Genomic DNA, 14,838 nt, shown 5'->3' on the forward strand with positions numbered 1-14,838 from the left:
ATGTGTTTACTAATATGATTCCGAGTATGAAGTGTGTCTGCTAGCATGATTAGAAATATGAATGTTCACTCGTATGAGAGCTAGAATGATGTGCATTATCAAGATGTTAGAGATATCAATGATGATATGCAATACGTTCAACTGGATTTTTAATTCTGTTTTCCATTTTTTTTTTCAGGCGACCTACGGACCCACGCCATTATGTTCAGGTACGATAACTAGCTCGTTAAGTAGCATCTAGCTAGTACTTACCCGCTAGTTATCTACTAGCTAGTGTCTACTAGGTGTGTTGTACAGGCAGAGATATGTTGATGATTGTGGGAAGAAGACACAAGACGGGATTAAGAAATATGGAAGTCTCGCTACAGTAGTTACTAGTGGCGAGATGCCTCCTTGAATGTTGTCATTGTCTCCTTGAATGTTGTCATTGTCTCCTTGAATGTTGTCATTGTCTCCTTGAATGTTGTCATTTTCTCCTTAAATGTTGTCATTGTCTCCTTAAATGCTGTCATTGTTCAAATGTGTCTTATTCCGGCGGTCTACCAGGTAGTTGTCTACAAGCTAGTGTCTACTGAACAGTTATCCTACCTGCTAGCTACTTATCCTCCCTACCAGCTGATATCTACTGACTAGTCATTTTACCTACTAGCTAGTAGCTAGTAATTATCTTAACTACTAGCTAGTATCTGCACGCTAGTTATCTTTTCTAGTAGTTAGAATCTACTCCTTAGGTATTTTTCCTACTAGTCAGTATCTATGGTCTAGTTATGCTACATTTATTTTTTTATTATCACACCGGCTGATTCCCACCAAGGCAGGGTGGCCCGAAAAAGAAAAACTTTCATCATCATTCACTCCATCACTGTCTTGCCAGAAGGGTGCTTTACACTACAGTTTTTAAACTGCAACATTAACACCCCTCCTTCAGAGTGCAGGCACTGTACTTCCCATCTCCAGGACTCAAGTCCGGCCTGCTACATATTTGCTAGTATATACTCGCTAATCTTACTATCTAGTGTCTACTCGCTAATTATCTTACCTAATAACTAGTTTTCGGGTCTAGTAGATATCGTATTTACATTACTAGATCAATACAGTTTGCTCTGAATATAGCCGATTCAATATTTAGTATACTAACTAGGTAGTATACTATCTAGGTAGTATACTAACTAGGTAGTATACTAACTAGGTAGTATACTAACTAGGTAGTATACTCAATGGTTGTGATGAATACTGTGTATAATGTACGTTCAGTATACAGATGTGACGAATGCGTCTTCAATTGAAAAATCATAAGTTTTTAAACAAGACTCGGCATTTTTCTTCTAATGTAGACCTTGTGAGATGATCCACATTAATGGGTTTCGGGTAGGAGTAGGAGCACCCCAGGGTAGTTAACCGGGGATATCCATGCCCCTTCGGGGCGTGAGAACCCAATAATAGGGGTATGGAACTTGATCCCTGGACAATTTATCAGCCGTTCCGTTCCTAGTTATCTTGTGAAGTCATACTGGTACCTAGTAGGACTGGTGATGATGATTTCGACAGTCTAGTGAAGGTGGTGTGGGGACATACTGGGCAACTCACTGGGGGTCTGTATTCGTATAAAGAGAAGCCCGTCCACACGCAGCTGGGAAACTCACAGACTTCCTGGAAAAACAGTAAACGATTGTTCCGCTATTCTAAATGCTCCACCAACCATTAGTTAAGAAACGGAGAGGTACAGAGACTAGTGGTAGTGGTGTTTACCTGGAGTTTACCTGGCGAGAGTTCCTGGGGTCAACGCCCCCGCGGCACGGTCTGTGACCATGCCTAATGGTGGATCAGAGCCTGATCAACCAGGCTGTTACTGCTGGCTGCACGCAATCCAACGTACGAGCCACAGCCCGGCTGGTCACGTACCGACTTTAGGTGTTTTCATCCACTGGAGAAATCATGTTACTTTCCCCTGAGACTGAAGTTCTTCTACTTATAGATTAAATTAGGGTTGATGTCCCAGTATTAAGTAAGACGGTAGAATTTGTGCACTAAATTCACTTGAATTGTAGTATTAAAAATAACTTAGTATTCATTTTACTGAGGTTTGTAGTTACCCTAAGAAATGCTTAATTTATAATAGTAAAAATAATCACTGAAATTGAATCTAAGTGCTTTCTAAGTGGTAAGGAGGGTTCTTCACACCCCTTGATAACTAACTTAAGTGGGTTTCCAAGTGTCAATAATTGTGTAAAGGAAGAAAATTAAAAGTGAACGTAGATAAGAGTAAGATGGTGAGGGTATAAAATGAGTTAGGTTAAGAAAAACTGGTTATTACATTGGAGGGAAGGAATATGGAAGAAGTGAATCTGTTCAGATATCTGGGAGAAGATTTGTCAGCAGATGGGTTTATGAAGGAGGTTAACCATAGAAACCATACCACAGGCGGGAATAGAACCCGCGATCAGTCACAAAACTCCATACAGTCGCGTTAACCACTGGACCAGCTAGCCACAAAAAGATTCGTCTAGCTGGTCCAGTGGCTAACGCGATGGTCTGGAGTTTTGAGACCCTCTGATCGCGGGTTCTATCCCCTACTGTGGTATGGTTTGTTTGCAATCGTGTCATTACGATTTCGTGAGTCATGTTAACCACAGAAATGATGAAGGAAAAATGTGAGTGGTGCATTGAGGTATCTGTGGAGACAAAGAACGTTATCCATGGAGGCAAAAAAGGGAATGTACAGAGTATAGTGGTACCAACACACTTACATGGGTGTGAAGCATGGGTTGTAAATGCTGCAGCGAGAAGGCGGCTGGAGGTAGTGGGGATGTCGTGTCTAACGGCAATGTGTGATGTAAATATTATGCAAAGAATTCGGTTTGGAAATTAGGAGGTGTGGAGTTACTAAAAGTATTATTCAGAGGGCTGAGGAGGGGTTGAGATGATTTAGTCATATAGAGAGGATGGAGCAAATAAGATTGGAAGGTGTATAATTCGTAGTGGAATCGAAGAGGGGTAGGGGTCCTCCTAGGAAAGGATGGAGGGAGGGGGTAAAAGAGGTTTTGTGTGCAAGGGGCTTCGACATGTAGCAGGCATGTGTGAGCATGTTAGGAGTGAATGGAGACGAATGTTTTCTGGACCTGACGAGCTGCTGGAGCGTTAGCAGGGTAATATTTTTGTGAAGGCATTCAGGGAAACCGGTTAGCCGGACTTGAGTCCTGAAGATGAGAAGTACAATACCTGCACTTTAAAGGAGGGGTTTGGGATATTGGCTGTTTGGAGGAACATCTAAACTGTCGTATCTGGACGCCTCCGCAAAGACAGTGATTGTATGTGAATGATGGTGAAAGTGTTGAATGATGGTGAGTGTGTTTCATTTTTGCGTCGCCCTGCCTCGGTGGGAGACGGTCGATGTGTTGAAAAAAATCTAATTTATTTATCAATTCACTCTGCCAAGAGTGAATTGACAGAGCTGAGTTATGCCTTACCATCCCTGGCATGACATGATTCACTAATGTGTATTTTCTAGCCAGTCTTCAGCTTAGGACTTAGGTGAATGCTAGCTATCCCAGCTAGTGGTTCACTGGTAGTGTAACTTGAGTCGATAATCGAAATTCACACCCCTGTAATGTGACCCTTACAGTCACATCTCTTGTATGTGGTGACTAGAGTGTTAGGTTTGCTTAGTTTTTGTTAGGTAGTCAGTTTAGTTAGGTGAATTTATTTGGTTTATTAGGCTTGTTAAGTCTAAAACTTAGATATACATGTATAGAATTGACGTAGGTCATTAATGACGAGGTAAAATAAAGATTAAAACAAACTCTTAGCGGTATATACACATGGTGTATAAAATATACAGGTACACACAACTCTCGGTGTGTATACACTGAGGTATACACATCAGCCGGTCTTAGACCGGACCGCGGGGGCGTTGACCCCTGTAACCCTCTCCAGGCATACCTCTCGGTGTTTATTCACCGAGAGACGTACACACTTATCAGTATAAATACACTGAGATGTACACACTTTTAGGTGTATACATACAGTATGCATACCTATCAGTGTATATATACTGAGAAATGTATATACAATGAGAAAATACACAAACTTTTGTATATATACACTGATAATTATTAGCACACGTCGGTAAATATACACACTAAAGGGGATGTACACCTATGAGTATATATGCTGATATAAATACCTGTTTGTAAAGACATTGAAAGACATTTCGATGTATATACTCCTCATTTGAAGGGTATTAGTGATACTGTATATACCTCAGGGAATAATGAAAGATTTTACTGACATAAGTCATAGTTGTATGAATGAATAATTGTAATGTTCAGTCATGTTGTTACGAGCATTATGATTGGTTAGTTCATTATGTTCACTTCTCTTATGTAGGATTAGTTGTTTCATGTTCACTTCTCTTATGTAGGATTAGTTGTTTCATGTTCACTTCTCTTATGTAGGATTAGTTGTTTCATGTTCACTTCTCTTATGTAGTATTAGTTGTTTCATGTTCACTTCTCTTATGTAGGATTAGTTGTTTCATGTTCACTTCTCTTATGTAGTATTAGTTGTTTCATGTTCACTTCTCTTATGTAGGATTAGTTGTTTCATGTTCACTTCTCTTATGTAGTATTAGTTGTTTCATGTTCACTTCTCTTATGTAGGATTAGTTGTTTCATGTTCACTTCTCTTATGTAGGATTAGTTGTTTCATGTTCACTTCTCTTATGTAGGATTAGTTGTTTCATGTTCACTTCTCTTATGTAGGATTAGTTGTTTCATGTTCACTTCTCTTATGTAGGATTAGTTGTTTCATGTTCACTTCTCTTATGTAGGATTAGTTGTTTCATGTTCACTTCTCTTATGTAGGATTAGTTGTTTCATGTTCACTTCTCTTATGTAGGATTAGTTGTTTCATGTTCACTTCTCTTATGTAGGATTAGTTGTTTCATGTTCACTTCTCTTATGTAGTATTAGTTGTTTCATGTTCACTTCTCTTATGTAGGATTAGTTGTTTCATGTTCACTTCTCTTATGTAGTATTAGTTGTTTCATGTTCACTTCTCTTATGTAGGATTAGTTGTTTCATGTTCACTTCTCTTATGTAGTATTAGTTGTTTCATGTTCACTTCTCTTATGTAGGATTAGTTGTTTCATGTTCACTTCTCTTATGTAGGATTAGTTGTTTCATGTTCACTTCTCTTATGTAGGATTAGTTGTTTCATGTTCACTTCTCTTATGTAGGATTAGTTGTTTCATGTTCACTTCTCTTATGTAGTATTAGTTGTTTCATGTTCACTTCTCTTATGTAGGATTAGTTGTTTCATGTTCACTTCTCTTATGTAGGATTAGTTGTTTCATGTTCACTTCTCTTATGTAGGATTAATTGTTTCATGTTCACTTCTCTTATGTAGTATTAGTTGTTTCATGTTCACTTCTCTTATGTAGGATTAGTTGTTTCATGTTCACTTCTCTTATGTAGGATTAGTTGTTTCATGTTCACTTCTCTTATGTAGGATTAGTTGTTTCATGTTCACTTCTCTTATGTAGTATTAGTTGTTTCATGTTCACTTCTCTTATGTAGTATTAGTTGTTTCATGTTCACTTCTCTTATGTAGTATTAGTTGTTTCATGTTCACTTCTCTTATGTAGGATTAGTTGTTTCATGTTCACTTCTCTTATGTAGGATTAGTTGTTTCATGTTCACTTCTCTTATGTAGGATTAATTGTTTCATGTTCACTTCTCTTATGTAGTATTAGTTGTTTCATGTTCACTTCTCTTATGTAGGATTAGTTGTTTCATGTTCACTTCTCTTATGTAGGATTAGTTGTTTCATGTTCACTTCTCTTATGTAGTATTAGTTGTTTCATGTTCACTTCTCTTATGTAGTATTAGTTGTTTCATGTTCACTTCTCTTATGTAGGATTAGTTGTTTCATGTTCACTTATCTTATGTAGGATTAGTTGTTTCATGTTCACTTCTCTTATGTAGGATTAATTGTTTCATGTTCACTTCTCTTATGTAGTATTAGTTGTTTCATGTTCACTTCTCTTATGTAGGATTAGTTGTTTCATGTTCACTTCTCTTATGTAGTATTAGTTGTTTCATGTTCACTTCTCTTATGTAGGATTAGTTGTTTCATGTTCACTTCTCTTATGTAGGATTAGTTGTTTCATGTTCACTTCTCTTATGTAGTATTAGTTGTTTCATGTTCACTTCTCTTACAGACTTCCCACCAGACCAGACAGGTGTGTTTCCCACCAGACCAGACAGATGTGTTTCCCACCAGACCAAACAGGTGTGTTTCCCACCAGACCAGACAGGTGTGTTTCCCACCAGACCAGACAGGTGTGTTTCCCACCAGACCAGACAGGTGTGTTTCCCACCAGACCAGACAGGTGTGTTTCCCACCAGACCAGACAGGTGTGTTTCCCACCAGCCTCACAGGTGTTTCCTCTGGAGCAACAAGACCAAAACAACAAAAATACAATTAACGTTATCCCAGGGCAGCTAGTTTTCTGTTCCAGCGACTCAGCGCTGCTGTTCAGAGGGGTAATGCCTGCTGTATCTTGGGCACACACCCCAGTTCTGAGGAGCTGGTTGAGATTTTCGCATTATAATCAGTATCAAACATGTAACAATATGTACTAGACATGTATCTCTCACATCTCATGTACTGTATATGCCATCTTTATATCAACAATGTAACTCTTAAATCTTTTGTACCATATTATGTAATAAAATATACCTATTGGAAAAAAGAATGAAAAGATGGGGTGGTAGGGGAAGTGGAATATTCAAACGGCTTCAGGAACAAATCCAAATATTCTTTCTTGAAGCCTTTTTATCCACTTCTCCGAGGCTGTGGGTCCCACAATTTGCACCAGAGGTGAACCCCATCATTAATGTTAGGTATTATTGGTATTCCAGGAAGTAAGATCAGTGTCTCTTTCAATACTTCTTCACAGACTTAAGAGTCCGTATTAGGATCAATATATTTTGTTGTCTACTGACGAGTAAGAATTCTCAAGCATAGCAAATTACACTAGTAAATAAATCTTTAAAAACCATAATAAGATTTACTGACAGAAATGAACGTACATACTAGTGGCTTTCTCTGGGCCCCATAACATGCCAGTTATGCTTTCTCTACTACACATAGAAATAAAATTTTATTTGATTGCAAATAAAGGTCATATTTTCAGGGTTAGGTGTGACGCAAAATATTACACAGTCTTTTTACCGGAGTTCAACATTAGTGTGTTTGTAAACAATTCCCAAATAACATACTGACATTATCCCACCTGGGATAAAAGTTATTGAGAAGCACCTGGCGCCATTGTGCAAAACCAATTAGGCAGAAAAAAGGGAAAACCGCGTCAATTAGCGTGTACACGGACAGCTAGTACCGTGTATCAGAGGCTATCATACTAGCGGGTACACGGACAGCTAGTACTGTGTGTCAGAGGCTATCATACTAGCATGTACACGGACAGTCAGCACCGTGTCTCAGGGCTATCATACTAGCATGTACACGGACAGCCAGTACCGTGTCTCGGGGCTATCATGCTAGCATGTACACGGACAGTCAGCACCGTGTCTCGGGGCTATCATACTAGCATGTACACGGACAGTCAGCACCGTGTCTCAGGGCTATCATACTAGCATGTCCACGGACAGCCAGTACTGTATATCAGGGCTATCATACTAGTATGTACACGGACAGCCAGTACCGTATCTCAGGGCTATCATACTAGCATGTACACGGACAGCCAGTACCGTGTCTCATGGCTATCATACTAGCGTGTACACGGACAGTCAGCACCGTGTCTCGGGGCTATTATACTAGCGTGCACACGGACAGCCATCACCGTGTCTCGGGGCTATTATACTAGCATGTACACGGACAGCCAGCACCGTATCTCAGGGCTATCATACTAGCATGTACACGGACAGCCAGTACTGTAACTCAGGGCTATCATACTAACATGTACACGGACAGCCAGTACTGTAACTCAGGGCTATCATACTAACATGTACACGGACAGCCAGTACTGTATCTCAGGGCTATCATACTAGCATGTACACGGACAGCCAGTACTGTAACTCAGGGCTATCATACTAACATGTACACGGACAGCCAGTACTGTAACTCAGGGCTATCATACTAACATGTACACGGACAGCCAGTACTGTATCTCAGGGCTATCATACTAGCATGTACACGGACAGCCAGTACTGTATCTCAGGGCTATCATACTAGCATGTACACGGACACCCAGCACCGTGTCTTAGAGGGTCTAATATTAACGTTATTGTTGTTGACATTTACCCAAAGTCTCCATAGCGGTCTTTGGACTTCCCCACATTCGTCAGTAAGTAACCAAAACGAACATGCAGAACAGGACACTACATCAAATGGTCATTATATCAGTGTCCAAACACCTGTGTCATGCACCGCCCCGAGACAAGGAGGAGGGAATATTTGTCAGAGTGTTTGGTTATCATCTATAGTTCAGTCATCGAGCGGGTAGGCCAAGGTCAGTGGAAGCGCCCAGCACCAGTTACCAGCAGATAATCGGTCATCATCTCTTAGAAACAACAGTGAAGTGTCGTGTGGGATTATGACACTGGTGACCAGTGGCTGTGTCACGTGAAGTTGTGCCAGTGATACAGTGATAATATAGCAGTGATGTGTATAGGATTATAACTGTCATACAAGAGGTGTCACTCAAAGTACCAAGGAGGGCGTAGAAGTCTGCTTACCACTTAATAATCAAAGTCATTTTAAAGGATAATACTTCTTAACCAAACATTTATAATATAAATATTTGGTAAGGATAAACTTTTTGAACATACTAAAATAAAATACGCAGTTTTGGTGCAGCGATGGATAGTTCATCGTCGCCCACCTCCAGGGCAGTCAGTTAGTCATTTCTTGAAGGAGGTATGGTTATCAATTAATCAATCAAGTTTATTCTCTATAAGGATTACAATGCGGAGTTTACAGATTTTGGATATTGTGTGGTTTACATGTTATAAAATACTAATTACAGAGGGGGCCATTAGGACACCTAGCATGGCTAGGCATTTCGGGCAGAGTTGGATTAATTCTTAACTTTAAAATATTACAGATTATGGTATTAAGGCTAAGTGACCATATTATAGTTTGTAAGTTTAGCAATGTGAATGATTTTGTTTTGGCACAATACATATTGTCTATATTGGAGTATCATAGGCAAACTTATGACTAGTTAGGGTTCATTATTTTAAGATTAAGATTCGTATTTCTGTGTTTATAGTCGATGGGTGAGTGAGTGTGTGAACCACCAGGTGGTTTACATGTAGTTAGTTGAGGGGGTGTATCAGGGAGATGTTTTCTAACTGTAGTTTTGAAAGTGATGAATGTGTCTGCAGTTCTAGAGTTTTCAGGTAGGGTGTTCCAGATTTTAGGCCCTTTGACACACATTGAATTTTTGTAAAGGTTTAGTCGGACACGGGGAATGTCTTAGAGATGTTTGTGTCTGGTGTTATGCCTGTGGATCCTGTCACAACTATCAAGAAAGCGTTTCAGGTCAAGGTTAATATTGGAATTTAAGGTCCTGTAGATATAGATTGCACAGTAGTAAGTGTGGATGTTCTGAACAGGGAGTAAGGTTAGATCTATGAAGAGTGGCGGGGTGTGTTGCCAGGGATGGGATTTAGTGATTATTCTTACTGCAGTAACGTTACCTCAAATACTCTGGTGACTGGTATTACTGGAAACACTGGCGAGTAACGTTACCTCACATACCCTGGTGACTGGTATTACTGGCAACACTGGCTAGTAACGTTACCTCACATACCCTGCTGACTGGTATTACTGGCAACACTGGCTAGTAACGTTACCTCACATACTCTGGTGACTGGTATTACTGGCAACACTGGCTAGCAACGTTACCTCACTCTGGTGACTGGTATTACTAGCAACACTGGCGAGTAGCGTTACCTCACATACCTTGGTGACTGGTATTACTAGCAACACTCGTGAGTAATGTTACCTCACATACTCTGGTGACTGGTATTACTAGCAACACTGGCTAGTAACGTTACCTCACATACCCTGGTGACTGGTATTACTGGAAACACTGGCGAGTAACGTTACCTCACATACCCTGGTGACTGGTATTACTGGCAACACTGGCTAGTAACGTTACCTCACATACCCTGGTGACTGGTATTACTGGCAACACTGGCTAGTAACGTTACCGCACATACACTGCTGACTGGTATTACTAGCAACACTGGCGAGTAGCGTTACCTCACATACCCTGGTGACTGGTATTACTAGCAACACTCGCGAGTAACGCTACCTCACATACCCTGGTGACTGGTATTACTGGCAACACTGGCTAGTAACGTTACCTCACATACCCTGGTGACTGGTATTACTGGCAACACTGGCTAGTAGCGTTACCTCACATACCCTGGTGACTGGTATTACTGGCAACACTGGCTAGTAACGTTACCTCACATACCCTGGTGACTGGTATTACTGGCAACACTGGCTAGTAACGTTATCTCACATACCCTGGTGACTGGTATTACTGGCAACACTGGCGAGTAGCGTTACCTCACATACCCTGGTGACTGGTATTACTGGCAACACTGGCTAGTAACGTTACCTCACATACCCCGGTGAAAGGTATTACAGGCAACACTGGCGAGTAAAGTTACCTCACATACTCTGGTGACTGGTATTACTGGCAACACTGGCTAGTAGCGTTACCTCACATACCCTGGTGACTGGTGTTACAGGCAACACTGGCGAGTAACGTTACCTCAAATACCCTGGTGACTGGTATTACTGGCAACACTGGCGAGTAACGTTATCTCACATACCCTGGTGACTGGTATTACTGGCAACACTGGCGAGTAACGCTACCTCACATACCCTGGTGACTGGTATTACTAGCAACACTGGCGAATAACGTTACCTCACATACCCTGGTGACTGGTATTACTGGCAACACTGGCGAGTAGCGTTACCTCACATACCCTGGTGACTGGTATTACTAGCAACACTGGCGAGTAACGTTACCTCACATACTGTGGTGACTGGTATTACTGGTAACACTGGCGAGTAACGTTACCTCACATACCCTGGTGACTGGTATTACTAGCAACACTGGCGAGTAGCATTACCTCACATACTCTGGTGACTGGTATTACTAGCAACACTAGCGAGTAGCGTTACCTCACATACCCTGGTGACTGGTATTACTAGCAACACTGGCAAGTAGCGTTACCTCACATACTCTGGCGACTGGTATTACTAGCAACACTGGCGAGTAGCGTTACCTCACATACCCTGGTGACTGGTATTACTAGCAACACTGGCGAGTAGCGTTACCTCACATACTCTGGCGACTGATATTACTAGTAACACTGGCGAGTAGCGTTACCTCACATACTCTGGTGACTGGTATTACTAGCAACACTGGCTAGTAACGTTACCTCACATACCCTGGTGACTGGTATTACTAGCAACACTGGCGAGTAACGTTACCTCACATACCCTGGTGACTGGTATTACTGACAACACTGGAGAGTAACGTTACCTCACATACTCTGGTGACTGGTATTTCTGGCAACACTGGCAAGTAACGTTACCTCACATACCCTGGTGACTGGTATTACTGGCAACACTGGCGAGTAGCGTTACCTCACATACCCTGGTGACTGGTATTACTAGCAACACTGGCGAGTAGCGTTACCTCATATACTCTGGTGACTGGTATTACTGGCAACACTGGCGAGTAACGTTACCTCACATACCCTGGTGACTGGTATTACTAGCAACACTGGCGAGTAGCGTTACCTCACATACTCTGGTGACTGGTATTACTAGCAACACTGGCGAGTAGCGTTACCTCACATACCCTGGTGACTGGTATTACTAGCAACACTGGCGAGTAGCGTTACCTCACATACTCTGGCGACTGATATTATTAGTAACACTGGCGAGTAGCGTTACCTCACATACTCTGGTGACTGGTATTACTAGCAACACTGGCTAGTAACGTTACCTCCCATACCCTGGTGACTGGTATTACTAGCAACACTGGCGAGTAACGTTACCTCACATTCCCTGGTGACTGGTATTACTGACAACACTGGCGAGGAACGTTACCTCACATACTCTGGTGACTGGTATTACTGGCAACACTGGCGAGTAACGTTACCTCACATTCCCTGGTGACTGGTATTACTAGCAATACTGGCGAGTAACGTTACCTCACATACCCTGCCGACTGGTATTACTGGCAACGCTGGCGAGTAACGTTACCTCACATACTCTGGTGACTGGTATTTCTGGCAACACTGGCTAGTAACGTTACCTCACATACCCTGGTGACTGGTATTACTGGCAACACAGGCGAGTAACGTTACCTCACATACTCTGGTGACTGGTATTACTAGCAACACCGGCGAGTAGCCTTACCTCACATACTTTGGTGACTGGTATTACTAGCAACACTGGCGAGTAACGTTACCTCACATACCCTGGTGACTGGTATTACTAGCAACACTGGCGAGTAACGTTACCTCACATACCCTGGTGACTGGTATTACTGGCAACACTGGCGAGTAACGTTACCTCACATACCCTGGTGACTGGTATTACTGGCAACACTGGCGAGTAACGTTACCTCACATACCCTGGTGACTGGTATTACTAGCAACACTGGCGAGTAGCGTTACCTCACATACTCTGGTGACTGGTATTACTAGCAACACTGGTGAGTAGCGTTACCTCACATACTCTGGTGACTGGTATTACTAGCAACACTGGCGAGTAGCGTTATCTCACATACTCTGGTGACTGGTATTACTAGCAACACTGGCGAGTAACGTTACCTCACATACCCTGGTGACTGGTATTACTAGCAACACTGGCGAGTAACGTTACCTCACATACCCTGGTGACTGGTATTACTAGCAACACTGGCTAGTAACGTTACCTCACATACCCTGGTGACTGGTATTACTAGCAACACTGGTGAGTAACGTTACCTCACATACCCTGGTGACTGGTATTACTCGCAACACTGGCTAGTAACGTTACCTCACATACCCTGGTGACCGGCATTACTAGCAACACTGGCGAGTAACGTTACCTCACATACCCTGGTGACTGGTATTACTAGCAACACTGGCGAGTAGCGTTACCTCACATACTCTGGTGACTGGTATTACTAGCAACACTGGCGAGTATCGTTACTTCACATACCCTGGTGTTTGGTATTACTAGCAACACTGGCTAGTAACGTTACCTCACATACCCTGGTGACTGGTATTACTAGCAACACTGGTGAGTAACGTTACCTCACATACCCTGGTGACTGGTATTACTAGCAACACTGGTGAGTAGCGTTACCTCACATACTCTGGTGACTGGTATTACTAGCAACACTGGCGAGTAGCGTTATCTCACATACTCTGGTGACTGGTATTACTAGCAACACTGGCGAGTAACGTTACCTCACATACCCTGGTGACTGGTATTACTAGCAACACTGGCGAGTAACGTTACCTCACATACCCTGGTGACTGGTATTACTGGCAACACTGGCGAGTAACGTTACCTCACATACCCTGGTGACTGGTATTACTGGCAACACTGGCGAGTAACGTTACCTCACATACCCTGGTGACTGGTATTACTAGCAACACTGGCGAGTAGCGTTACCTCACATACTCTGGTGACTGGTATTACTAGCAACACTGGTGAGTAGCGTTACCTCACATACTCTGGTGACTGGTATTACTAGCAACACTGGCGAGTAGCGTTATCTCACATACTCTGGTGACTGGTATTACTAGCAACACTGGCGAGTAACGTTACCTCACATACCCTGGTGACTGGTATTACTAGCAACACTGGCGAGTAACGTTACCTCACATACCCTGGTGACTGGTATTACTAGCAACACTGGCTAGTAACGTTACCTCACATACCCTGGTGACTGGTATTACTAGCAACACTGGTGAGTAACGTTACCTCACATACCCTGGTGACTGGTATTACTCGCAACACTGGCTAGTAACGTTACCTCACATACCCTGGTGACCGGCATTACTAGCAACACTGGCGAGTAACGTTACCTCACATACCCTGGTGACTGGTATTACTAGCAACACTGGCGAGTAGCGTTACCTCACATACTCTGGTGACTGGTATTACTAGCAACACTGGCGAGTATCGTTACTTCACATACCCTGGTGTTTGGTATTACTAGCAACACTGGCTAGTAACGTTACCTCACATACCCTGGTGACTGGTATTACTAGCAACACTGGTGAGTAACGTTACCTCACATACCCTGGTGACTGGTATTACTAGCAACACTGGTGAGTAGCGTTACCTCACATACTCTGGTGACTGGTATTACTAGCAACACTGGCGAGTAGCGTTATCTCACATACTCTGGTGACTGGTATTACTAGCAACACTGGCGAGTAACGTTACCTCACATACCCTGGTGACTGGTATTACTAGCAACACTGGCGAGTAACGTTACCTCACATACCCTGGTGACTGGTATTACTAGCAACACTGGCTAGTAACGTTACCTCACATACCCTGGTGACTGGTATTACTAGCAACACTTGTGAGTAACGTTACCTCACATACCCTGGTGACTGGTATTACTCGCAACACTGGCTAGTAACGTTACCTCACATACCCTGGTGACTGGCATTACTAGCAACACTGGCGAGTAACGTTACCTCACATACCCTGGTGACTGGTATTACTAGCAACACTGGCGAGTAGCGTTACCTCACATACTCTGGTGACTGG

General features: G+C 42.4%; 1 protein-coding gene across 1 annotated transcript in view; it reads left to right on the forward strand.

Annotated features, from left to right (window-relative positions):
- Nucleotides 1-14,838, forward strand: part of LOC128695977 (phosphatidylinositol 3,4,5-trisphosphate 3-phosphatase TPTE2) — a 602,430-nt gene that overhangs the window by 53,203 nt on the left and 534,389 nt on the right. The window contains exon 2 of the mRNA XM_070093099.1: nt 179-209. Within this exon, the coding sequence (XP_069949200.1) occupies nt 202-209 (8 nt within the window). The 5' untranslated portion in view covers nt 179-201. The remainder of the gene's footprint in view (nt 1-178; nt 210-14,838) is intronic.

The sequence above is a fragment of the Cherax quadricarinatus genome, chromosome 41 (assembly GCF_038502225.1).
Source record: "Cherax quadricarinatus isolate ZL_2023a chromosome 41, ASM3850222v1, whole genome shotgun sequence".
Taxonomy (NCBI): Eukaryota; Metazoa; Arthropoda; class Malacostraca; order Decapoda; family Parastacidae; genus Cherax; species Cherax quadricarinatus.